This window comes from Haemaphysalis longicornis, unplaced genomic scaffold (assembly GCF_048455015.1).
Source record: "Haemaphysalis longicornis isolate Haplotype H1 unplaced genomic scaffold, Haemaphysalis longicornis Haplotype H1 scaffold_5, whole genome shotgun sequence".
NCBI lineage: Eukaryota > Metazoa > Arthropoda > Arachnida > Ixodida > Ixodidae > Haemaphysalis > Haemaphysalis longicornis.
In genome coordinates, this window is record NW_027526385.1 from 153,229,770 (window position 1) to 153,257,373 (window position 27,604).

The 27,604-nt window shown below is 47.2% G+C and overlaps 1 protein-coding gene across 3 annotated transcripts in view; it reads right to left on the reverse strand.

The window, feature by feature from the left end:
- Window positions 1-27,604, reverse strand: part of LOC144139465 (uncharacterized) — a 68,995-nt gene that overhangs the window by 24,515 nt on the left and 16,876 nt on the right. For all 3 annotated transcript variants that reach the window (XR_013316220.1, XR_013316219.1, XM_077671800.1), the window contains exons 2-3: window positions 20,146-20,296; window positions 16,933-17,052 (exon numbers count right to left, since the gene is read on the reverse strand). Coding sequence is in view for 1 of the 3 variants with exons in the window: in XM_077671800.1 (XP_077527926.1) it covers window positions 16,933-17,052; window positions 20,146-20,191 (166 nt within the window). In the remaining 2 variants the exon portion in view is untranslated. The remainder of the gene's footprint in view (window positions 1-16,932; window positions 17,053-20,145; window positions 20,297-27,604) is intronic.

Genomic DNA, 27,604 nt, shown 5'->3' on the forward strand with positions numbered 1-27,604 from the left:
GATCACGTGGCGAAACTGAAACCACGAAACGCGTTGACACGTACAGATGCCGTAACGCGCCGAAGCTAGGGAGTTGTGTTTTTCACCGCAAGAAGGTAGCACAATCAAATTTTAAACACTTCTTGTAAGTCCCTATAGGTGGAAGCACCTCCCAGGGAGCATGCATCGGTAATATGGCGCGAAATTTCAAACGGATGCTCGAAATCGTACCGGTACGGCAAAGACCTCGTGGGACGGAAAACCGCCGCAGTACACGTACGGCAAAAACCCTCAAAGGGGAGCTTTAGTTAACGCTCAGTCACTGCATTATTGCTCTGACCACTGCAATTCATTTTGCGATAGCTGTACCGGATGTGTGCATTACAATCAGTATGTCATCGTCCCACCTCACACCCGGCCATCGTTCTGTGTGCTACATTGGGGAATCATAACAGATTATGCTGTTACAAAATGAAAGAGAAATTTGACGCGCGGAGCATGAGATTGGACTTTTTTGGGTAGACGCTCTTTAATTCGTCCACAGCAGTACTCCCCTCCGGAACGAGTGGCAGTAGAAGTAATGCAGCGAGTTGGGCAGTCAGTACACGTTCACATTCCAAAAAAGCAGATCTTATCTGGGCATGGCAGCAGCGAAACCGGCACCACGCTCAGCAACCCCTTTTGCTTCGTGCTTCAGGTCCTTTTTACGGCGCGGCTGATGTTACCCGCTATCCATCCTGGGGTGGCATGCGCGAACAGCGTTGGCGTGCCTGACGGGACCTTGTCTGCAGATAACGAGGACTTTACACGCTGCATCATCGCTGAATCATCGCTTCACTACAGAGCTGCCCTTTCGCCGACATGGATGACCACGTCGGTGACATGCCATCACGTGACAGACCGAGGCGCTATAAAGGACGGACGAACACCGGTCATCGCCAGTGGGCATGGCAGCAGCGAAACCAGCACCATGCTCAGCAACCCCTTTTGCTTCGTGCTGCAGGTTAGTTATTATCGGTACACAAAATGTTACCGGAGTGATGACCGTTTTTTTATTCTGCTCACATGCCCACTTTTTGTTAAGTGCATTTTTCGTTGCGTTCTTGGTCTCCCTGATGACTAATTGTCTTGTGGCGACATAGAGGGTAATCCAGGACCTTCGAAAACAGATAGGGATATTCTGTTAGAACTGGTAGAGGGACAGAGTAAAATGACTGCCACAATTGAAGCCGTACTCACCGGGCAAAATAAAATTGAAGATAAGCTCTCAACCTTAACGGACCACCTGGATAGATTTGAAAAACAGTTGACTCACCTAAATGCTGTAACTAATGAAGTGAAAGTTCTGGTAACCTCAGTGTCTAAGTTTGATGAACAGATTTCAGAGCTGATGCTTAAGGTTGATCTGGAAAATAGGGGACGTCGGAACAACCTAATCATTTATGGTTTAGAAGAGCCTAACAAAGAGACGTACGAGGAACTGGAGGCAACAGTCAAAAATAACATTTTTCATGAAATACTGGGTGTAACCGTGAACGGTATTGAGAGGTGTCACAGGCTTGGACGGAAAACGCCTGAGAAACCTCGACCCGTTATCCTAAAGTTCGCCGACAACCGTGAAAACATCGCGGTACTAACAGCTTCTCCTCAACTAAAGGACACCGATTTTTCCCTCTCTGATGACTTTACGAAGAGAATTCGGGAAATCCGCAAACAGTTATGGAGGAGTGCAGCCCAAGAAAGAGAAGAAGGCGCTAAGGTCAAACTACTCTTCGACAACTTAAGCGTAGACGGTGTACTCTTTGGTTGGAACGAGGAAAAGGCGACACGGTTTAGGCTGAATACGAAAACTGCATGACAACATCACACTAAAAACAGTCATTAAAAATAATAAACATCAACTCCAGGAGCGTAATCAATGAAGCTACGGAACTCGAAAGTATATTACTAGTACACGATGCCGAAATCGCACTTCTCACTGATACTTGGCTACATGAATCAATATACGACAGCGAATTCATCCCTGCCGGATATACTGTAATTCGAAAAGATCGAGGCAGTAAAGGAGGCGGTGTATGCATTCTTTTTAAAAAACGTTTGTGTATAGTGAGAATGCCTGACTTGACTGACGTTGAGTGCATATTCTGCAAAGCGTACCACGATCAGGTTAAATATGTAATAGCAGTCATGTATAGACCCCCTAACTCGTCTATTGAAATGTTGGAATCGTTAAAGGAGTATCTACATTCGAATATAAAACCTAATGACAAAGTTATTTTGGCTGGAGATTTTAACTAGCCGAATAAAGACTGGCCGAATTTCTCGCTCAATAATCAGAATGATCACTTGGGAGAAGCAATGCTAAACATTGCGTTCACTTTTGAGTTATTTCAAATTGTAACAGACCTAACTAGAATTCAAGAAAATTTCAAATCAGTACTAGATCTCTTTTTAGTGACTGAATCCATTATTGCCAGAAGTTACTGCGAAGTAGTTCCGGGAATTTCAGTCCACAAGGCCGTGTTGCTTACCCTAGCTAATACCTATATAAACAATGACCGTATAATTTTGTCATTTCCCAACTTCTCTCTTGGTGATGATGTGTCTATAATTGACCTGATTTCCTTTAATTTTGATGATTTCCGCAATAGCACTTGTGATTTACACCACCTTTGGGACAGATTTAAATAGATTTTGAATGAATGTATCGAGGGTTTTGTACCCAAGATTAGAAAAAAATGTAAAGGTAAGAACCCATGGATTTTGAGGGAGACATTGCAATCTAAAGGGTGACTAAAGCGGTTAAAGGAAGGGTTAAAAAACAACAGAACATTATTTATAAAGCAAGAAATATCGAATCTTTCTTTAAAATTCAAGACCAAGTAGCTGCTGATAAAAAGAGCTATTACGGTGAATCATTACCAAGCTTCATAACCACGTCTCCCGAGAAATTTTGGCGTTCAATTTCTCCACACTCCACTGAATGTGATACATTTGAAGTTGATGGCTGCCTTGCTCACGTAGTTCGAAAATTGTCCATGCCTTTAACAATCATTTTAAATCGGTTTTACCCAAGATGATGGTATATCACCTGTGTTTCATGCATCCCTACCACCGATCTATAATGTCATTGTTACTGAAGGTGGTATAGTTAATCTTCTCCTAAGGCTTGATGTCAAAAATTCATCAGGGCCTGATGACATTCCGAATAGCTTCTTGAAAAGGTACGCTGAGTGAGTGTCAAAATATCTTCATGTCACTTTTTCCAAGTCCTTACCAGAAGGAGAAATACCAAGAGACTGGGGAACTGCTAGAGTTAAACCAGTTGATAAGACCGGGAATAAGAAGATCGTTAAAAACTATCGTCCGATTTCATTACATGTACGGTATGCAAGATTCTGCAACATATCATGTAAAATCAATTCTGCGAATTTCTGGACAACACTAACGTTCAAACAAAATGCCAGCATGGTTTTAGAAAAGGTTACTCGACCAGCACTCAGTTAGTTGAAACAATACATGACTTTGCCAAATCAATAAATATTAGGACAGAGACCGACGTTATTTTTATGGACTTTTCGAAAGCCTTTGACAAGGTATCCCACACTAAATTGCTATATAAGATAGGTAAAATAATCAATAATTCTCAAGTAGTCAACTGGATTTCTCCATATCTAACAAAACGTGAACAATTTGTTGTCTTTGCTGATTGCTGCTCAAATAGACAGCTTGTTGACTCTGGCGTTCGCCAAGGCTCCGTGCTAGGACCACTCCTTTTTCTCATTTTTATTAATGATATTGTTGATGGCATCCCGGTTAAAATCAAACTTTACGCTGATGACTGTGTACTTTATAACGAAATATGCTGTCCCGCAGACCAACACGTGTTAAATATAATGCTCTACAAAAAGTGTCCTCCTGGTGTGATAAATGGCAAATGGCTATTAACTTCGAAAAAACAGTGTGTATGCAAAACACTAATAAAAAAATCTATTAAAGTGCAAGTACTCTACTACCCATACTAAACTTTCCGAAGTCCCACATTACAAGTATCTTCGGTTATGGATCACAAGTGACCTGAATTGGACTAAACACATAATTTTTGGTAACTAACACTGCAATGCGTAAATATTTCTTCCTCCGAAGAGCATTGAAACTTTCAACCCCCTCCGTCCGCCTTCTGGCTTATAAAACAATAGTATAACGACTTTGGATTATGCTTCCATTATATGGGACCCTTTCACCAAAACTAATATCAACAAGCTAGAAAGAGTGCAAAAAAAGGCCATTCGTTTTATTTATAACAGCTTCGGACGCACTCCAATTACCGAACTTTCAACTCGAGCTAATCTACCAACACTGACAGAAAGAAACCGCTTATCTAGATTAAAATTTCTATATCAACTAGTAAAGGTGTCACGATTTAGTCCCGCGTTCGTGAACCTGGGAGGGTAGGGGTACCCTCCAGCCGAGAGGCGACATGCAGCGTGCTGGTGGTGACGGTGACTGACCCCCGAGCCGCCGTCCTCGGAGGTGTTTATTGCCCGGCCACACACAAGGTTGCCCACCGAGCCTGGTGGGGCCACTGAACTTAGCGGCCAACGAATATCAGGGATGGGGGGCGCCACACACTTGTCACACCCCTCACCCCCAAGTTTGTTTGTCCTACACAAACACAAAACACCTGTCCCCCCGGCGAATACCGGTCCGGAGGTCTCCGCAGTCTCTCACTCCGCCGGAGCACAGGTGTCGAGGCCGTTGTGGCAGCATTAGGTGCTGCCTGTGTCACGCTCGCACCAGCTGTCAGCCTTCCCGGTGTCGAAGGACTTGCGCGTGGTGCCGCAGTGGCGCGAGTAGCACCAGCCCCTGGTGCTGTGCTGGCAGCGGTCGGTGAAGCTGGCTCCCCTTGAAGGAGTCCAGGCTGAGGCAGTGCAGCGGGCCCGTGGCCAGGCAGCCCGGCTGCGCCAGCAGGGGCGCCAGCACCTACTCGGGCGCGTACGGGTCCCCACACACCATGCACAGCATCAGCCGCAGGTCCGGCCGGGGCCCCGCGACCGCGGGCAGCGTCTGGTAGATGTGCAGCCGCTCGATGCTCTCCACCAGCGCGCACAGCGCCTGCTCCAGCCGCACGGGGTCCAGGCCGCCGCCGTCGTCCACGAAGGGGCACTGCAGGCTCTTGGCCCGGTTGATGCCCTCCTCGCGCAGGAAGTCCCCCTGGCCCGCAAACACCATGACCAGGGGCAGGCCGTGGAAGGGCAGCCGGTCCTCCTGCTCCAGGTTGGCCAGCAGGGTCTTCTCGAGGCTCTCGCGGATGTACTCCAGCCCCGGCTGGCTGGTGTACACGCACAGGCAGCTGTGGGGCAGGGGCTCCGTGTGGAACGAGTTGTGCGGCAGGCCCACGTCGCCGTCGATCTTGAAATCCAGCGCGTACTGGGCCTTGTCGTCGAGCCGGAAACCCTGCGGGTGCACCTGCCGCATGGCCTGCGCCACCAGCTGGGCGCTGGCCCTGGCACCCAGCACCACCAGGTGCAGCAGGCGGCCGTTGGTGCCCAGCACCCCGCCGCCGTTGGTGCCGGCCTCTTGCCGGTGCAGCAGCTGCTCGATGACGCCGTCCATGCAGTCGGGCTGGACGGGGCAGTGCTCCCTCTGGCACCTCAACGCTTGCCGCCGTGCCGGTGAATGTCCCCACCTCGGGCTGGAACAGGGCCTCGAACTTGGTCAGGAGGCTCGGGCCGTCTGCCACTGCATGCACTGCTTCCTGGTACTCCGGCAGCCTCACGCCCAACGCCAGGATCCAGTTCCGGCCCAGCAGCGTCGGTGACGGCCCCTTGGTCAGGTACAGGGGAAGGGTGGCCTCCCTGTCGCCAAGGCGGACGCTGACCTGTGCTTTACCCTCGACTTGGGCGAGCTGTCCGGAGTAGCTGGCAGCATGACGCCCGACGCCTCGACGGCCACGCCAGGGAAGGTGCGTCTGAATACCTTCCCGGCCATGACAGACACACTGGCCTCTGTGTCCAGCTCCATGGAGATGGGGCGCCCGCAGACTTCGACGGTCAGCCAGTATGGTGGCACCGGCGGCTGCACTGTGGCCGCGTGCCACATGTCGAACATCTGCGGGTCTTCGGCCACGACGTGAAGCCCAGCCGCTGCACCCGAAGCTGCTGCCGCACGCCCCTGCCGCCTACCCTTGCGCCGACTCCCTCGGCCGTGGGCTGGCGCGGAACCTGTGCTCGACGCCGGCTGCTGCTTCCGTCCGTCCGCCGTCGTCCCCCCTCGGCACGCCCGAGCAATGTGCCCAGTTCTTCCGCACGCGAAGCACTCCGCTTCCGCGAACTGGCACTGTGAAGGGGGGTGGTCACCACCGCAGCGACTGCACCTGCCATGCCGTGCCGCCATCTTGTTCACCGCCGCCTCCGCCGACGGTGAGCCGGCCGCACGTGCTAGCTCGCCCACGTCCTTGGCCGCAGCCTCCATCGCCAGCGCTGCCTTCACGGCGTCGTCCAACGAGGGGTCGGGAAGCTCCAGGAGTCGCGTCTGCATGGCGGGGTCGTTGATGCCGCAGACGAAACGGTCCCGGAGCAGCGAGTCGAGCTGCTCCCCGAAGGCGCAGCCGCTCGCCAACCCTCGCAGCGCTGCGACGAACTGCCCGAGCGTCTCTCCGTCTCGGCGGCTCCGGTTATTGAAGCGAAAACGCTCCATTAGCGTCGACGGAGCCGGGCTGTAGTGCGAGCGTAGCGTAGCGAGCAGCTCACCCAGCGACTTGTCGTGCGGCGTGGCCGGCTTGAGCAGGTCGAGCAGGAGAGCGAAGACGCGGGTCCCGCAGCTGGCCAGGAAGATGTCGCGCTGTTTTGCCTCGGGTGTGTCGTTCGCCCGGAAAAACACGCCGACTTGCTCCTCGTAGACCGGCCAGGCGGACCCTTCACCCTCGAACGGCTCGAGCCTCCCGTACAGCGGCATGGCGTAATGGCGGCTGGCTCGAGGGGGCGGTGTCTCGGCGTTCTCGGTGGCTTCGGCCGCTCCGCGGGCCTCTTCCCTCGTCGCCAGTGTCAATGGCGACGAGTGGCTTCAGTGGCGACGTATCCCATCGTCGTCGCCAGTGTCACGATTTAGTCCCGCGTTCGTGAACCTGGGAGGGTAGGGGTACCCTCCAGCCGAGAGACGACATGCAGCGTGCTGGTGGTGACGGTGACTGACCCCCGAGCCGCCGTCCTCGGAGGTGTTTATTGCCCGGCCACACACAAGGTTGCCCACCGAGCCTGGTGGGGCCACTGAACTTAGCGGCCAACGAATATCAGGGATGGGGGGCGCCACACACTTGTCACAAAAGGGATATTACAAGACAGACATTTCTGAAGTTCTTTCATTTTCGTCCGGATATGCAACTCGAAAAAGGCATGAGGGCACAATAACACCTTATGCAACCCGTAACAACTGCTTTAAATATTCCTTCTTTCCACGAACTATAAACGACTGGAACAAACTAACCAACACAGAAGTTTTACAGCCATCGTTGACATTGATTTCTTCTAGCCTCAACAACAGCGTTTAACTAACATGCCAATTCATCTCTGTCCCCACAAACGTTGGAATTTTTTGTATATTTTGAGTTGCTTTGTGCGTACTTTTATTTCTGTGTGTTTTCTATCTGCCTGCTTTGAAAATTTGTTTGTTTGCATATTGAGCATTCATGTAATTCATGCAACCCACTCTGCGAAAATCCCTAGTAGGGATTGCAGTATTCTTAAATAAATAAACAAATAAATAAATACATAAATACTGCAGAACAAGCAGAAAAGATGATCGCTGGGTGAATGGGGCAGTGTGATGTACTGGCCTGCCTTTCTACACATGTCATCTAGTTTATTACTGTTTCTGCTTCCAAAACAATGTCAAGGGCTGCAGTTTCTTGCCAAGGGATTAAGTGCGCACCTTAACAGTTTTCCCTGACATATCTGTCGTTCTTTGTATCTGTAAAAAACGGAACTTGTCCACTGTACTGTCCACAGAAAACTGACCACGAAACTCACTTCCTTCGCATTGATGACACGTTTCGTTGTGAAAGGCAGGGCAAAGAAATGTATAGAGCAATGTTCATGTATTGTTGCTTTTTTACTTATTCGGTTTTCCTTACTTTTTGCGTAATATTTAAAAAAAACGTGATTCGCCATTTTTTGTGGTTGTTTTCCGTTTAAACACATTTAAAAAAACTGGCGCATTTTATGCACCGTGCTATATCTCTGCTCCAAGGCGCAGCTTATGTTGCAGGCCGGCAGACCTATTTTAACCGGCTCGTGATATTCAACGTGAATAAAAATCTCGATACACGGAGGTTCTCGATTTCCATCTACTTCAGAAAAACGGTCGTGGGGAAGGGAGATCGAGGGCACTTCTGGTCAGCAGCAAAGGGCTTAGCCACTGAGCAGCTCCTGCAGTCACAGTTGTCAAGTATTACTAATTTGCAGGTGTCGGTCCTTTCATGACATGAAGTGCAAAATGAAAAAATCATGAAGTGCAAAAAGTTTGCACACATCGGGTGTGGGCTTTCGCTGTTGCGCAGTGGACACTCTTGCAGCCTGTTTGCTCAGCTACGAAAGGGCAACGTCCTTTTATATTCCCTGCAAGCTGCCGACCATGACATTTCGTTTGGTCAACTCGCACTACGATCGCGTTTCCACAAGCAACAGACCATTGCTACATTGGTGCTCATTCATTTGCCTAGTTGTTAAATAGGGCGTGATAGTGTTCAACTGTCTGGAGGCGAAAGTGCCCGAGCGGGTACGAAGATGATGGCACGTGTAAGAAAAAAGGCCTGGCTTGCATTGGCTGTGCAATATCAACAACGTAGGGTCGAGCCGCTTCGGCATGAACCGGTAATGGTGATTTCTTTTTTCGGTTCAGTTTCGGTTCAGGTTCAGCGTGCTCAAAAATAACGTTTCGGGTTCGGGTTCAGTTCCAGCAAAAATATCGGTTCAGTATTTTCGGTTCCGTTCGGTTCCGGCTCGACACCCTGATATATATACACTTTCACTTTCCAGTACACCTGAAACACAGCCGAAAAGCACTGGCAATAAGGAATCCAGGAAACACACACACACACAGGAAAGTGTGTGTGTGTGTGTGTGCGTGTGCTTGTGCGTGTGCGTGTGTGTGTGTGTGTGCGTGCGTACGTGCGTGTGTGTGTGTGTGTGCGCGCGCGTGAGTGCGTGCGTGCGTGCGTGCGTGTGTGTCTGTGTGTGTGTGCGTGTGTGTGTGTGTGTGCGTGCGTGTGTGTGTGCGCGTGTGTGTGTGTGTGTGTGTGTGTGTGCGTGTGTGTGTGTGTGTGTGTGTGTGTGTGTGTGTGTGTGTGTGTGTGTGTGTCTGTGTGTGTGTGTGTGTGTGTGTGTGTGTGTGTGTGTGTGTGTGTGTGTGTGTGTGTGTGTGTGTGTGTGTGTGTGTGTGTGTGTGTGTGTGTGTGTGTGTGTGTGTGTGTGTGTGTGTGTGTGTGTGTGTGTGTGTGTGTGTGTGTGTGTGTGTGTGTGTGTGTGGAAATACTACTTTGGAGAAGGTAGCTGCCTCGGACCTGTACCAACGTTACGACTACGAAAGAGGGAAGACTACGAGAGGTTCGGGGGAACCCGGGGGATTATTTAAGCTGGGCTGCGATGATGCCGGGCGACGTCAAAGGAGCCTTCCGGGAAGTTTGGGGCCGAAAGGGGCGTCTTGAGGGTGCAATTGGAAGGTTACTGAACTGTGTGTAAGAGAGAAAACTCATAAACAACGACAGCCCTTATAGTCCGAAGAATTCCGGGTATGGAGGCTAGTGTTAGTAGAAGAACAGAAGGGGTATGCGCAGGCACAATCCACGGGAACTTTGCAGAATATTCAAGGACTTCTTCCCTGTTTCTTTCTTTTTTACTTTTTCCGGTTTGCGTGTGTGGTTGTAAAGCACGTAGTAAGACGAAATGCCGAAGGTCGAGGGAGGCGAGTGCTCGTGGTATATCAAAATCGGCTAGGAGCAAGACAGGAGGAAAAAAAAGGACAGAAATTGTATTGAAGTAACAGCTTTGGGGATGGGCAGGCAGGGTTGTTGCGAATGTAGATGACCACTTTTTGTAAGAGCATTATTTTTCTTGTCGATTCAGATAACGTAAGTTTTCTAAGCTGCCTTTCGAAGCATTGATTCCAGCCGTCTCCAGGCAATTGAATTTATGGATTAAGTACGATTCTCTGTATTTCCGGTCCCTTGGAGACTTAAAGTTTGACTGCGGAATATAGAGCTTGAGATCATCAAAACTGTGGTTTGGCTGGTTGAAGCGTTGCGCGACTGCTATGGGGGCACTGTTATGAGTGTCGGCTCGATGTCCATTCAGGCATAAGTTCATAGATTGGCTCGTTTCCCCAATGTACTGCTTTTGACAGAATGAGCATACTAGCATATATACAATGTTAGAAGAATTGCACATGAAGCTTGACTTTATCTTGTGAACGTATTGGCTGGCAGTGCTATTGACAATGCAATCCGTCTGCAGATGTTGGCAGGTCTTGCATCTAGGATGGGGGCAAGGGCTGATGACTGGTTCCTCGAAAGCGCCAATTTTGGCGTGTGCTAAAATGTCTTCTAAGTTCTTATTTCTTATGTAGGTAACTCTTGTGGCTTCTGGGAACGTCTTTTTAAGTCGGTCATAGTGTTTCCGCAGGATGTTGTTTATGGTAGGGAGCGCGTTTGAGAATTTGGTTATTAAGGCTTGTGGTTGGGCGCTTTCATTTTGACGTGGTTTCTTGTGCGCTTCGTCCCTTTCTAGCTTGGACGGTCTTTCGTAAGCCATATCCAGTGAGCTTACCGGGTGATTCTTGCTTGCCATAGTGGACTTTAGTTCATTAAGGTGTTTTATATAGTCTATGTTATCACTGCATACTCTTAGTCTGGTAGCCTGTCCTACAAAGATACCTTGTTTGCCGTGTCGTGTGTAATGATTAGTGTAGTCTAGGTACTTTTGCCTCTCCGTTGGTTTCCTAAAATGCGTCGTTCTCAATTTACCATTGTGAAGAACAACAGTGGTGTCTAGGAAGTTCACTTGTTTATCCGAGTACTGGCATGAGAACTTAATGATCGGATGCAAAGAATGAAGATGCGAAATGAAACTTTCTAGGGTTGTGCGGCCGTGCTCCCAAATTATGAAGATGCCATTCATTTGTCGAAGTTAAACCTTCGGTTTGAGTAGGAAAGACTCTAAGAGGGAAACTTCAAGTTGTCCCATTCAAGTTGTCCCAAGTGATCCCTTTCGCACCCACCTACGCCAACATTTTTATTTGACGACTTGAAGCTTCCCTCTCAGAGTCTTTCATCCTTAAACCGAAGGTTTTCCTTCGATGCAAAGATTACATCTTCATAATTTGGGAGCACAGCCACACATCCCTAGAAAGTTTCATTTCTCATCCTAATTCTTCGCATCCGACCATTGGGTTCTCCTGCCAGAACTCGGATAAACAAGTGAACATCCTAGACACCACTGTTGTTCTTGACAATGGTAAATTGAAACCACGCTTTATAGAAAACCAACGGGCAGGCAACAGTACCTAGACTACACTAGTCATCACCCACGACACTGCAAACAAGGTATATTTGTAGGACAGGCTACCAGCCTATGAAGATTATGCAGTGATACCATAGACTATATAAAACACCTTAATGAACTAAAGTCCACCCTGGCAAGCAGGAATCACCCGGTCAACTCACTGGATATGGCTTACGAAAGAGCATCTAAGCTAGAAAGGGATGAAGTGCTCAAGAAATAACGTCAAAACGAAAGCGCCCAACCACAAGCCTTAATAACCAAATTCTCAAACGCGCTCCCTACCATAAACAACATCCTGCGGAAATACTACCTCGTTCTACCCAGTAATGACCGACTTAAAAAGACGTTCCCAGAAGCCACAAGAGTTACTTACAGAAGAAATAAGAACCTAAAAGGCATTTCAGTACAAAAGCAAAATTGGCGGTTTCGAGGAATCAGTCATCAGCCCTTGCCTCCGTCCAAGGGCATAGTGGCATCAACGAGGACACTATGCTAAAACGACGCCTTTTTTTGACGGAGCTCCTTGTCAGCTTGATCGGATCCCCGCTCTGCGCTAGTGCCGTTCCTGGTTTGAGCGCTGCATCGCCTTCTGCCTTAATTCTGCCTGGAGGGTCATGTGGTCTTCGTTGGCGGCACGCACCTGGACTTTCCTATCGCCCCCGTGCGCGATAGTTGCGATTTGTCCACCCGTGTGCCTTACCGAAGTTTCCACTCCACCCTCTCCTTCAACGCAATCATCGATCATCCAATCATCGCCAACGCACGGCATGTGACGTCCCGCAGCGAAGCTATAAAGGAAACGGCCACGATGCCTTCTTTTGACGCAGGTATGTTACTTTCCTGAGGTGTACGTAGTCCTTAGCGACGACCGTTTTTTTATTGCTGCTGCTCTGCCCAGAAGTGTTTATTTTGTCATGTTCTGATGTACTGTTTTACTTTAACACTCTTTTATTGTGTGGTAACGTCGAACTTAATCCCGGCCCTTCCAAACCTGCGCCTGGAACTAAAAACCGGCAACTTAACACTCGCCCCGCTACTCGTTCCTTTGGCAATTCTATTTCGACCGCTGAGCTCGGTGCACGTTCCCGATTAGCTGATGGTACAATATCAGATAAACCTGATGTCGCTGCTATGCTTTCCCAACTGCTGGCTACTCAGCAGCAAATCGCAAGTGATACTGCTGAAGTTAGGCTCCGTTTTGACAACCGATTTGATGCACTTGAGTTTCGAGTATGTGCTATGGAAAAAGCTTCCACAGGTTCCAACTCCAACTCTGGTTCTATCGGGTTCCGCTCCCAGATAGCGTCGGCTAACGCATGCATTGCCAAACTCACTTCAATAATTGATGTTCCTGAAAATTGGTCACGGCGCTACAATATCGTATGTAATGGGCTGACAGAGGAAGCCTTCGAAAACGGTGGTTGTTTGGCAACTTAGATTGCGTCGTTTTTTACTGAAATGCTGCAGATTGAATGTTCTCAGATTGAACGTTGTCACAGACTCGGCAGACAGCAACTAGATCGTTCCCGTCCTGTTATAGTTAAGCTCCTTGATTATCGGGATAAAATGATCATATTTTAGAAAGTTGCAAAGCTTAAAGGAAATAAAATTTCAATTAACGAAGATTTCTCTCCACGAGTTCGTGCTCTGCATAAACAAACGTGGGACGCTGCGGCGCGGCTTCATTTCGTGCTATAGGGTATTTTACTAGCTTGAGGTTTGATTACATTCTAATAAACAAAGCGCGGTACTGCTGGGATGAAACACTGAATTCCCTTGTCAAAGCACCTAGTTTGCCAAATAATTCCGATCCAATGCCCTTCTCGGCTGCATCCGGTTGGGAACTCCGTTCCCCTCTTGGTGAACCCTCCCCGGCAGCAGCGCCTTTTATGTCCGGTTGACGTCATCCCGGCAAGAATGAAAAGTTCGTTCTTCAAAATTTAAACGCTAGCAGCGTAATAAAAAATTATCTAGCCTTCTCTCCGTTGTTTCAGCGTATTCGCCTCACGTCATCGGCATAACCGAAGCGTGGATACATGATGGCATTTTCGATTCCGAGTTCACTCCCCCAAGGTACACAGCAGTTCGCACCGATCGACTCGTGGGGAAAGGGGGTGGAGTTGCTCTTCTCATTCGTTCGCACTTAAAATTTGCTGTGATTCCAGGCCCCGCCGACACCGAGTCTGCTTGGTGCAAGATTTGCCTCGACAAATGTGCAATTGTCATTAGCGTTTTCTATCGGCCTCCTTCATCGACTATTGAAACATTACAGATCCTTAATAACTACATGTACGAGCGCAATTTTAGTGCATCGAACTTTATTTGCATGGGTGATTTTAACGTGCCAGGAATCCACTGGCCTTCCCTTACGTGTGATGGTCGCGAAATAATTATTTGCTGAGAACTTATAGGCTTACCGTATCTTTCGGCTTAACTAAAATTTCTCCTGGTGCCACCACGTTGAATGCTGTTCTCGATCTCCTAGTTTTAAGCTCCGCCCTTTCGGATAAAGGCTTTAACTTCGAAATTATTGATGACCTGTTTGACCATCAGGCTGTTCTCGTTTCGCTTGCATGCGTAATGAATAAACCGCGATGTTTTCACTTTGTTTCCTGACATTGAACGTGCGGATGACCTTTATGTTTTAGATGCTTTGGCCTATGCCTACGATACATTTCGGCTACTCAGCGCTTCAGGTGACATTGATACACTAACGCCTACGTTTGAAAAGCTAATAAAAACATGCATTTCAGAGTTTATACCTACAAAGACTAAAACGAAAAACACTGATGTTCCCTGGATGAACCGAGATCTTTTACACTTATCTCGTAAAGTCCGGAGACTTCGGCGCTGCAAATCATCTAGCAATTCAGAAATTATTATCAGGTTTACTGAGGCCAAGAGGAAACATCGAGAGCAGCAAAATATAGCTAAAGATTTATTTTTTCATGTTCAACTGCAACGTTTACTATCCGCCCGACAATCCCCACAAGTTCTGGCGCTCGGTACGGCCCCGCGATGCTTCCTGCCATTCTTTCAAAATAAACGACAGAATCGTAGATGATCCAGCGGAAATTTCGAACACTTTTAACTCGTACCTTCAGTCTGTCTTTACAGTCGACAATCTTGTTGTTCCTTCTTTACCCACCTCGAATCCAACATCTCCAATACGCGATGTAGTGATCACAGAAGAGGGCTGGTTAAATCTCATACTTAATTTGGACACTAAAAATGTTATGGACCCGACGGTATACTTAACATGTTTCTGGTTCGCTACTCTCTTTGGATCTCTCAATACCTTACAATAATTTTCAATATATCCGTAAAATCTGGTCCCGTTCCCAGATCTTCAAAAATGGCAAAATAGTACCTTTACATAAATCTGGTGACAAGCAAGTTTTCAGCAATGACAGGCCCATCTCTCTTACCCCTCATTCTTGCAAGCCATTAGAGCATAATATTTACAAACATATTATTGCATGTCTCGAATCTAACAATCTTTTGTCTAACTTCCAAAATGGATTCAGACTGTTACGCAGCTAACCGAAGTCGTGCACATTAGTAGTGTCATGGACATTGGTAATCAGGTTGACGCACTATTCACTGACTTTTCAAAAGCCTTCGACACTGTACTTCACTCTAAATTACTATGTAACTTAAGCACCATAGTAAACAACCCACAACTACTTACTTGGATTTCTAATTTTCTTTCTGAGCACTCGCAATACGTTTGTTATAACTCGACTGACTCCGACTTTGTTAGTGTTAGTTCAGGCGTTCCACAAGGTTCTGTACTTGGCCCGTTACTGTTTCTGCTGTATATAAACAATTTGCCTAATAACGTCGCTTCTAAAATTTGTCTGTACGCGGATCATTGTATTTGTATGAACCCATTGACTCTCCTGAAGCTCATCATCGTGTAAATGACTCATTCACTAAATTTTGTGAACGGTGTGCAACATGCCAAATGAGTATCAATTTTAACAAATCCGTGCTTATGTCTTTCACGAATTGTAAGTCCCCTTCCTGCTTCACGCACTCGTTTAACGGATCCACCTTAAAAAAGTAACAGATAACAAATATCTTGTTGTCGTTCTTTCCAGCAATCTATCTTGGTCTCAGCATATTAACTTTATCCGCACAAAATCTTTAAAATATTAGGTTATTTAACACGAACACTGTCCCAATTCCCAGAAATCACTAAATTACTAATGTATAAAACACTAATTCGTCTTGTACTTGACTACGCATGCCCCGTATGGAACCCACACAGCAGGGTGAAATGGATAGAATCGAGGCCATTAAAAAAGCCATTATATTTATTTGTAATCGCTATGACCGCTACTTTTCACCTTCCCTTGCCCTGTCTTCTCTTGAACTCACCACACTACGCACGCGCCGACTAAACCATTCTATGAAATTGCTTTACTGTTTTATTAACTCAGTCTATCGCATGTCTGACAATACTTACATCTCATTTGTTTCGCCGTTCATAACTAGAAGTAATCACCACCTTAATATGAAGCCTTACCATTGTCGAACCAACACATTCAAATTCAGTTTTTTCCCTTTCACTGCCGAACTCTAAAACGGATTGTCCGGTTATATGCATGCTTTCGGTGGAGCATTGGGTTAGATACTTACCCAATAAACTTTTTTCTCCGTTGTAGGTAATTTTGTCAACGACGTCGGTGCTTCTTGGTAGCCCATGCGGATTGCAAAGTAGAAGACTTTCGACCAATACAAAGTTGTACACCCACACTAAGAGTGGGGGAGATACATTCTTTTGAACATGGTACTAAATCGCCTCGGCTGAGTCAGGTTTTCGACAGAACGTGATACAATTCGACTCGTGTTTCCACACACAGCACTTCTAATATCTGACACGGTAAAATATCAAAAAGTATACCTTTAGCAAGAGCAGAGTAGAGTAAGAGAAAGCGTCATCTGTTCATGGCACTAGAATGGCGGGGTGACGTGGATCTGTCATTTTTCCGTGACTTCGGCCTGAGAAAAACTCTGAACATTTGCCTCAATTTAACTCATGTGACTGCGCTGAGTGTGTTTCCTGCGTCTTTCAGTTTCTGTATGCTTATCTGCGTTTGTTATTGTTTGGGTAAATTTTGTGTCTTCGATTACTTGGTTAATTTTCGCCCCTCGTGTTCATATAAAATAGCAAGCTAAGGTCGCTGCCAGGCTCACTTCTCATAGTCATTAAAGACATCCTTTCCTCCTTGCCTCGTAACACATCCCGTACATCTAACATAAGAAGGTGACTGGTGACATCTTGAAAACATGCATAGTCAGAGCTGAGCTCGTCCTTGTACGCTCTTCCTGTGGAGTCACAGAAAATAGCAGAGGGTTTGTTCATATTTTTATCTGTTTACAAGAAACTTACCACGTTGAAATATTACTCCTAAACCTTGCCAGAGAGTAAAGAGGAAAGATGCAATATGGTCAAGCAAACACCTCCATATTGAACGCCATGCCTCGAGTCCTTGGTATCCTTCGTTGTGCCCTGCGACGAAGTAAAAACTGCCGTTACACTCCACGTCGCAAGTATTTGTGGACCCAAATGCGAATGAGCCTGGTTAATAGTTTTCTGAATCGACACAGCACTGGTAATGTTGTTGCACAAAAATAAATTGACATGTGAACCGTGTTACAAAGAATGATATTATCGTCTGCAGCTCTGTTCTAGAACAACATTGTAAAGGGGTCACTCAGTTGCCCGGCGAATTATTCTTACTGGCTCTAAGTTGTCATTAAAATTACTATCTCAACAAAGATGCGGCTAAAACACTACGGTCACGTTGTGTCACCCGAAGGCGTATGACCAAATAAAATAAGTTTGGAGGTTGTGAGCAGCTGTTCAAACACAACAAACGCCCACCAACTGCGGGACTATATGGGGCGTGCGCAATGTTATCAGCGTTACATTGCTGACTTTGCTTGAATCCCCAGACCTTGTTTGGTGGAATTATTGCCAAGTTCTGAGACCTTGTGGTCAGAAAATGCAAAATGCTATTCGGAAGTTGAACAACAGATATTCGACGTTCTGTTGAAGGCCAATTTTGCGTAGAAAAATGGTCGTGTATCTGCTCGCTCGGCTCAAAACGTCGAAGAAAGACGATAGTCCTTGCACCCCCTGCTACACAACATTCTCAACACCACCCATCTTTCACGCTATTCTCACCCTGTCATTGGTAACCACAAAAAGTTTTTGCTGAATTCAATTCACTTCTCCAACATTCGCACTGCTAGCGCGCCATCAGCGCCGCCTTCTGTTACTGTTTGGCTTCCCGACCGAGCCACGAGCTCCAGGCTTGCGTGCGGGACATTTTTTGACAACCCGAGTACTCGTTTTTGTCCTCTTCTTGTGTATAGTCTGTTCGCGCTTTAAACATAAATCAGATACAACTGGCTCAACTTTCTGTTCTAATGTGTAGGGCTGGGTTTTTCCTAGATTCACTTGACTTGGACCCCAGCGCACGAGGAAGTCACAGGTAGCCATTTCCGGAGTGTCTCTCACGTCCTGCAATAGCTTCCTAGAACTCACGTATACACGACACAAAAGTACCGCCAAGCAGAGATCCCCAGCCATCAGCCCATTCTGTAGTCCACAAACATGTTTCCCCACAGACCTAAAACACTCCCTAAAAGAAGTTATTTCAAATAAGATTTATGCAAACTTGGCTGTTTCAAGAGCCAGTCTGCTTTTAGAACCCAGCTGGAAACAGGCACAACTTGCCTAAAAATACGGCTTATTACCTTGCCTTCCATTCCCTGGACGCGTAATGATGGAATAAATCCGGAGTCATTCCAAATTGAGGGTGTAAGTCCCAACACTGATCTACTCGTTTAGCTATGATTAGCAGGCTCCGCAATTTTCTCTTCCCAATCATAATCAACAGTGTGATTCCACTTCCATACTGAATTTCCAATTGATTCCAAATAACCATCGTCCTGCGCGTACCAAGTCCAATCTTCCCGCGAACAACTTGCTTCCCTAACGTCGGAAAAGGAAACCTGCCTCGTTGCGGCTGAGCGCACTGCGGCCAGCGCGCTGTTCTGGACGCGAGGGATAGTAATTGTGTACTTGCCTTTATCCTTGGAGTTTTTGGGGAACACAACAATTCCTGCCGTTAGCCGTGAGCGACGTAACGCAAGCGCGCGGGGCGTCCTATATTACGACATTTTACCGGTAGTGGTAGAACTTCTTGATTCCGTGAAATTGCCTGCGTGAGGAAATTGAGCTTCGCTGCGCTGCCAACCAGCTAGCCTGCATGTTTCTTGAATTCTTGTTATAGAGCAAGAAATACCACTGAGCGAGTGCGCTTCTCGCTTCCTTTTTTCCCATGAGAGGTGGCCCACTGCACCTGGTTGTGGGCAGCGTGCAGCCGTGGGCTATTTAACTACTAAATAAAGGCTCAAACACCCCGCGGTTCTAACTGTGGACACTGCCTTGAAAATGAATCATTTCTTTCTGTTCTCGTTCGGTTAAAAATTTGCTGCCCACTGGTTGTGTTACCGGCCGTTTTTTTAGTAATACTTGGTGTACATGGGCTGGTACAGGATTTATTAGAATAGCAAAATGCAGCCCGTTGTGCACCTCCTTTAAATACGCTGATGCCTAAATACGCTCATGGCGTTGCTGTCCCAGATAATGTTAGTTTCCCTCCTCTTTTTGAAGCTATGTGTGGAACTGAAGATATTGTCACGGAGAGAAGACGAAGAAGACGAAGTTGTGCGCGTGGTGCCTGGCTTTGCTTGGTGCTGTGATGGACGCCATCATGTAAATATATCGCTTCACATTCAACCATTGTTCCTGTCATTCATCCTGCCGCCACGTAACAATATTAATCTTTCTAGTTTCTACTTTCTCCCATAGTACTGACTCAGTAGTTTTAAATGCCGACTACCTTTTACTTTCCTTCACGGAGTCCTGAGTAGATCTCTGAACGGGCGTGTTAGATTACGGAAGTTATATTAGTATGTTTTTATAAACAGATCGCCTTTGACCATTCTTTTATGTCTCCCGGGTTTCTCGTAGATATTCTGACCTTCGGAGTTGATTTTAGACCTTTTCTTCAACATCGAACGGCCCATTTTCAATTTTCAGTCAGAATCCAAAAGCAACAAATGTCTTCTACAGAACGGAATCTCAGTATAGCTACGACTTTTCCGCGTTGTATTGGCTCACTATTTTTACAAGCCGACTGCTTTTTTCTTGCCTCAACCGGGTGTTTAATAGTGCACTAAAAGTGGCGTGGCAGATTGCGGAAGTTTAATAAGAGAGAGAGAGAAGGAAATACGTTCGTTATTTGAGACATAAACGAAAACACGCTCGGTGTCTGCATCAGTGCTGGCCTGTGCGGGTGGAAGGGTCATCAAGGCGGGCGGGTAGGATGGTGAGAGTGTCTTCGGTAGTTATGCAGTACGCCCCTCGTTGCCTGCTCGGAAAAGACGAACGCGGCTAGACAATTTAGTGTGGTGATGTCCCTCGTGGTAGCTAGCACCCAGTCGAAGTACGCCGATAAGAGTGTTTCTACAAATAGCCTGCCATAGACCATTTCTTTATGTCTCCCTGGTCACTGGTACATTTTCTTACCTTGCGCGTGGCGCTTAGAACTTTTCTTCGACGCCAAAGAGGACATTTTCAGTCAGAGTCCAAAATTAGGAACTTTCCTTGCGCCTTTTCGACGCAAAAATCCTTCAGCTGTGCCGTCGATGTCTTCAGATACTAGCTGAGTCCTTTCCACCTGTGTGAATTACCAAATAATTGGTGTCAGCTGTGCAACACTTGCATATCTTACTCCATATGACACCAGAAACACAGTTCACAGAGAAGAAAATAACCTGTAAAAAACCATCTGGGAGCACTTTAAATAGGGATTACACCATACGATTCATAACCAGCCCATAAATGACCCACTTAACGAAGCGCCGGCAGCTGCGCGTCCAGCGCCAGAAGCAGGCTCTTAAAACTCTTTTGACTGCAGCACGTTCCGGCGGGTACTAGGCATGGACCTATATTATTTTATATCCCAAAATTTAGAAAAGAAAACACAGAACACAAAATATTTTTTTGCATAGTATGAAAGTATAATCAGGAAGAAAAATTAAAGAAATGTCAACGCTTAGCTGGCTAGCAGGAAAACCGGCCTGCCTCCCCAACATAAGAGGGAAGGTAGGACACAACATCCCTGTGGGAAACTTCTAGGGTGTAAACGCCCAGTGACAGATCCCCGGAAGTAGATAGCGGAAGGTGGAGCCACCAAAAGGTTTACTCCAGATGCGTGCGTCACATTGGTGAAAAGCTGTGGTAATTGAAAAAAAAGGTCATGCATTTTCTAGCTCATCGCTGAGAGGGAATTGAGAAAACGGAGCCAGACCAGATTTATAAAGATAAAAATTGAATGGAGGAACGTTGCATTGATGTTCAGTGATCGCTACCTCGCACATCCTTGATTCCAAAAACATTGGCTTCTATGCATGACGAAGGTGGTTATAATCCCTACAAGAGAGAAGGGTGTCTTGCCGATAAGTCTGGAGAAGGTTTAAACGCCTAAATCTCGCCCTTAAAGAAAGCTATCATTTGGAAACCGCACAACTACTGGGCCACCACGAGACAGAATGGCTAATTGATCAGCAAATTCATTGTATGAGATTCCTGCATGTCCTAGAACCCATACTAGCCTAACCTCACGAAGCTTATGAGGAACAAACGACTAGCATGTGCGGATAATTGAATACACTTTTTCAATATTAATGGAACCCACAGAGATGGAGCCATAAACAATGACAACAGGCGAAAACTATACTGAAGTTTTTGAAGAGCCAAAATCATTGCCAATAATTGCCTGCAGCCACAGATCTTCTGTCTTCTTTACGTCGAAGAAGATCTCTACACATTTCAACGGGCGTTGTTCAGCGTCTCCGTCTAACAGTAAGCAAAGCATGCAAAACGAGTACAGGGGGAATGGAGACCTCAAGTAACAGTATGACGCCAGGGGGATGGTAATCCGGAGCGGAGAGAGGGCGAACAAAGAAAGGGGAAAGAGGAGATTGCAAACAACAAAAAAACCAGGGACTGTATATAGCTTCTTCGAACAAGAGTGGTGGAGGGAAGAATGAAATAGAGGAAAGAAATCTGGAAAGTTGTTTTTGTTGCTAGACCTCTCATCATAGCACGTGCCCACATGGGGGGCGTGTGCTCTGAGGAAAAACCGAATTCGAACAGTAAAATTTGTAGAATAGTGTATACGGCATGACAACGAGATCTGACAACACGTCAGTAGCACAGGTGCACATTATCCGCGTGGAACCCTCTGTTAAAGAGCCTGTGGCGTGTGCCAGTCTGCTTGCTGACGTACTTCACTCTCTAAGGTAAAAGAATGGAAGACAGCAAACTTATGTAAATGCGGTATAGCGGGAAAGAAGCCAGTCGGAATGATTTCTGCCAAAAGACACAGAAGTGAAAGCGGCGAAAAATACGCAAGCACAATGTATCAGTAACGAAGTTGTTCACACGTATCGCAAAGCTTTCGCCTTCAAAGCCCGTAAGCAAACTTTAGCACGATGAGGAATTTTTTTATGTGTAACGCAAACGGAGGTTTTCAATGAGGTTATCTCGATCCGCAAATAATTTGAATGTGGAGCATTTCTATCACCCCTCTCTTTTTTGCTAGTCACCCAAAGTCGCAGGGTTGCATTGTTTAGCACCGACGGCAGAAACTGATTCGGACTAAAATTTTCAAGCTGAAAAGCACATACTACAGTTTCAAATAAAAATAAAAGAACTTTCTTGTGAAATAGGGGTAAATAAAATCAATGCGCCCTAAGGTAAAATAGTTGGTTTTGCGTGACTCCAGTAGCAGCCAGTTGGAGAGTGTAGCGAGAGCGCGCACTGGCCTGAACCGGTAACGTCACCCTAATAATCACCAAACAGGGCGAATCGCGTTTCTAAAGCCTATCACCCCGTTTCGAAATATTGCCTTGATGTTACGTGGATTGTGAGAGGTCGGTTCATCACGAGCTTCTCTCGAGCTCCAGCATTGTATGCCAGCACCCAAGAATGGCACCCCTAATCTACCGCATTGCACTTCTACCGCATTGGAGCGCTGTCACGCATGCACGAAACATTTCCTAAACCAAGTCGTTTTCCAACGACCTCCAATGAGTTCTTTTAACAAAGCCTAACATATTCTAGAGCATGCTCTCCACTACATCGCGACCAAACCAAAGACCTCAGCAACGGTACCCGAATATTATCCGATTATGCCTCTGTAACAATACCAAGCATTAAAATCAACCCAGAAGGAACATTTAAACTGAGAAATTATCACAAATTCCATACTAGAGCGGTCGCGAAAGATAATCAGTAGATTGCTAAAGCCTACCGTATCATTCTCAAGCCAAATACTGCGCTTGATCTTTGCCCAAACATTTCAAACCGGAGGAATCCATGACGACTAGAGCAATGCTCAGGTTACGCAGATTTTCAGAACAGGCAGCTGCGCGATGCCAGCCAACTACCATCCTGTTTTCAAAACTAGCATCCCGCTCTATTGCTGAACACGTCATAACGTCAGTCTAATACAGGGTGATCAAAGTTAAGTAGACAGGGTTTTTTAAAAATAGGCGCTTAGATTCACGCAAAGACGACCTCTACAGTGAGGCTATGCGCCCAGGGAACACACAAATAGGAGGTAAGAATTGATTTCGGAGGCTTAATTAATGCAAATTGATTAATTAACTTTTTAGTGCCGGCAGTAACCAGGCATGTTTGTATTGGAAAAATAGACGCAAATATGTTTCTACGCCGTTTCAATTGGGAGAATTCTTCAAGCGCCTCCCTAATCCGAGATATCAAACGGCGATGTTTAATTACCGTTCGCATGATTACGCAAGCAAGACAGTCTGCACCGGCCCAAAGCTCCAAGCTTCTGTGACGTGCCTGCTGTGTACGGGGTTTGGTTCCACAAAGGGGTGGAGGCACAGGAAAAAGTGATAACTGGCACCCATTCATTCTTGGCTGGAGTTATCGCAATCTGCAGTATAATCGGAACCGCTATCGAGACACAGAACAAGAAGGAGGAGCTATGCGCCGGTCTTGATTTTTAGCATGCGTAATCATGCGAACGGCAATTAAACTTCGCCGTATGATATGCCGGACTACGGATGGGCTAGAAGAATACTGACCAGTGAAACTGCGTAGAAACATGATTGCGTCTACCATTTTAATAAAAACATGCCTGGTTACTGCAGCCACTAAAAAAGTTAATCAATTTTACTTATATAAACCACCTACATCAATTATTACCTTCTAAATATGTGTCTCCCTGGGCGCATAACCTCACTGTAAACGTGGTCTTCGGGTACATCGAAGCGCCTATTTAAAAAAAAACCTGCCGGCTTAACTTTGATCACCCTGTATATACACAACCTATAACCAATCTCTTTTACAAACACCAAGATAGCCTCCGCAAATTATCCTCGTACGAAGCTCAATTGGAAGAATTCACACAGGATATACTATGGACGAAAACATTAAGCTGTCCCCATATATTCCGATTTTTAAAAGCATTCCAAAGTTTTTTCAGCACCAATCATTCTACTAAATGTATGGTCATGAAATATCTCTCAATGCTATTCCACAGAGATAAATATTCTAACAAACCAAAAACAGTACACAAGCGCTAGTTACTACGACTCGCTTCTTTCTGATGTAATGTCGGGCGTCCTCCAGGGTTGCTACCTCTCTCTGCTTCGGTTTGTAGTGTACATCAATGACTTGCCTAGTAACGTATCAAGTAGGTTAGACTTTTTGCCCATGTTTGCGCTCGATATTACCCAGACCGTAATCCAGCCGACCGCACTGCTGTTGAAAATGACCTTAAACAATCTGGTGGGAAAATTCGTTCGTTCAACAGCCAAGCAAAATGTAAAATGACGTCATCTACCCGCGCAGCACATAGAGCCTGCTGCATTGATGTAGTCTCGATCACCTCTACATCATCATAAACATACCTCGGAATAAATATGTCATCATCACAATCCTGAGCAATCCACGTGCAAACCCTCTCTCCGGCAGCCTCATGCACACTAGGATACATGCGCCGGAACTTCAAATTATACTCTCCAGACATCAAAATCTTAGCTTACCAGACTTTTGTGCAACCCAAACTCGAGTATGCTTTTCAATATTTCACCCCTTACAACACACATCATATTAACTAGTTGCAAATAATATATACAAAACCGCGCCGCCAGTTTTATTTGCTCGCCACAATATAACTATATTAGCGTCACCACACTAAAGAGATAATCGAAACTGCCGTCATTGAATTTGGCCGTATCGTCTTTCGACTAGGTCTCATCGATCACTTATTCTATCACCCACAGTCACGACGCGTCCACTTGCAAACATCGCAAACTCCATCCTGGATGAACCACAGCCCCCCTATAGCATTGTGATGTCTGACATCCCCCGGCGGGGACAACGCGAAAGCAGACGAAGGAAACGAACCGGCGGTGAACAATGAAAAAGAGGTTTGGTTCCAACCAACCAACCAAGACTACCGGGAGCATGCTGAGTGGCACGCATGAGAGGGGAGTATGCCGGCGGAGGCTAGCTACGAGACAGCGCTAAAGGAACGAGCGCAAGGATTCCTCTCGGGAGGTGGTTCGAGGGCAAGCAAGGAGCGTGCTTGCGCCGGGCTCCGAGAATCATCCCGGGAGCTGCTCCGGGGCTCCTCTGCTGCAACGCAGGGTGCATGTTCCCGCTGGCGAGATCCGGAGTCATGTTCCGGGCCAACATTCCGGGCGAGGCCTGGAGTGGCCAGCCGCTAGCGCAGGCATCAACATTCTGTACCTGCGACCACTGCGTCTCAACAGGCGACGTCCCACCGACGTTCCACGCGTTCCATCGACGTCATCCCACCCAGCGTCGAATAGACTGGAACGTGAGCGTGTCCCCTCGTTTTTGTCTTCCACGCGAACTTTGGTTCGGACTTGAGTGTTCGTCATTCCTCCGCGTTGCGCGTGTGCTGTTTTTCGCGGCCGATCAAGTCACAAGTTCTTTTCCCTAGTGTTCTTGTGTCCTGAAAACAATATGTGTTTTTTTTAAGTGCTGAACCCATGGCATACCTTGTCGTTGATTCTCCTCCGTGAGCCGCACGCCCGCTTGTTTAACACGCGGCCTCACAATTTCAGGCGTCCGCGACAGGCCTGCGTGCTCTAACTCCACCTTCAGACTAAGCAGGCCATTGGGTGTGGCAAGCGAGATGGATCTAGAAAAGTTGATGTCCATCGGCAAGGAGTAAGGACTGTTCGGACCAGCTCTAAAAGAATGGATCGATGAGGAACGCACGAAAGAAAGGGACCGGCGAGCAACTGAACGCCAGGCGGCTAAAGAAGCGGCTATACTGGCCCGTAAGACAGAGTCCGAGATCAGAGCGCGCATCGAGACTGAACAGGCCCTGGTCAAACTTGAGCTGCGGCTTTAGGAAGGGTCGCGGAGTTCTAACAATGTGCGAGGCGACCTCAAGCCTAATGCAGCACAAGGCGTTCACAGCCCTCACAACTTTATTCCTGCCTTTAACGAGGATCTAGATGAGCTTGACGAATACGAATACATCCAGCGTTTTGAGAGGGTGGCAACCAGTCAAGGGTGACCCTCAGACGAGTGGGCGCTGTCTCTACAGTTGTGCTTGACTGGTGAAGCTCTCAGTGCCGTTGGTCGCATATATTCTGAGGATGCCATGAATTACTCTAAACTAAAGCAGACCCTGCTACAGATTTTCAGGTACACCGAGGAGGGCTACAGGTGGAAGTTTAGAGAGTTCAAGCAACAAAACAAGGAGACAGGCCGTCAATTTGCGGGCCACCTACTCGGCTACTTTGAAAATTGGCAGGAGCTGGCCAAAACGGAGCAGACACACGCCACGCTCCGAGACAAAATGGCGGCCGAGCAATTTCTCAACAGCTGTCACGAGAACCTAGCCATTTTTCTCAGAGAGGGGCTACAAAAACCTGGACCAGCAAGTCGGAACCACCGACCAATACCTTAAAGTGCTAGGTATCACCAACAAGGCAAGAAGCCGAGAAGACGAATGGGGCAGGCATCCTGAAGTCGACATGCCATCTGGCCAGGAGTATCCTAAGACGAGGCCCTAATGCTTGTAATGTAATAAGAAGGGCCATCGGCCAGCAGAGTGTTGGACGAAGTGGACGTCTCCGGGTTCAAGCTAGCCCAGCAAGAAGAATGCCTTCTGCTTGAGGGGCCGTATCTCGGACCCCAGGCTGAAGCTGGCGCAAACCTGCCCGAGAACCAGGATGAAGCAGCAAGCTCATTGACTAGACCAAATTCCTCTGAGATGGAAGCGGCGATCAAGTTTCGACGACGCCAAGCCTCGCCAGAGTATAACTGCGGAATCAGACGAGAGAAGCATCACGAAAAGGAACCGGTAATGGCAAGCACGGTTCTTTGAGAAGGCAGCGTCCGCGTCCCAGAAGACCTGCGTGGTCGGAAACTTCCATCGTCTTCGCCAGCTGTAGCAGGGTTGAAGGCCCACATGCGTGCCAACGCAGGAAAAAGCGAGGTTCTGAGGACAATGCCGCTGGTACCTGCCGTTGTTGACAGCCCCTGCACTATCCCCTCTGCTGACTTATGTGCGCTACAGCAGCAAGACCCTTCTCTCCGAAAGTTTTTCGGCGAGGTCGGCAGACAGGTGACATTCAACGCCGCGATGATCGAGTTCGGGAAGACTGCTGGTATTCTTTATCGACGGCATCAGTTGCCCTCCGGAACAGGAAGAAAGCAACTCGTCGCCTCCCAGGAACTACGAGGCATCGTCTTGGACAAGGCCCATCAAGGAACCTTCGGCAGTCACAGGGGTATCAGGCGAACCATGGAGCGCATCTTCAAGGACTTCTATTGGCCTTGGATGCAAGCTGACATTGCAGGCTTCGCAAAGTTGTTTCGCATGTGTCAGAGGGCTGCGCCTAAACACTGTGTAGCTACGGGAGATTGTGGCGGAGATCGAGGCATTTCGGCATGTTGCAAT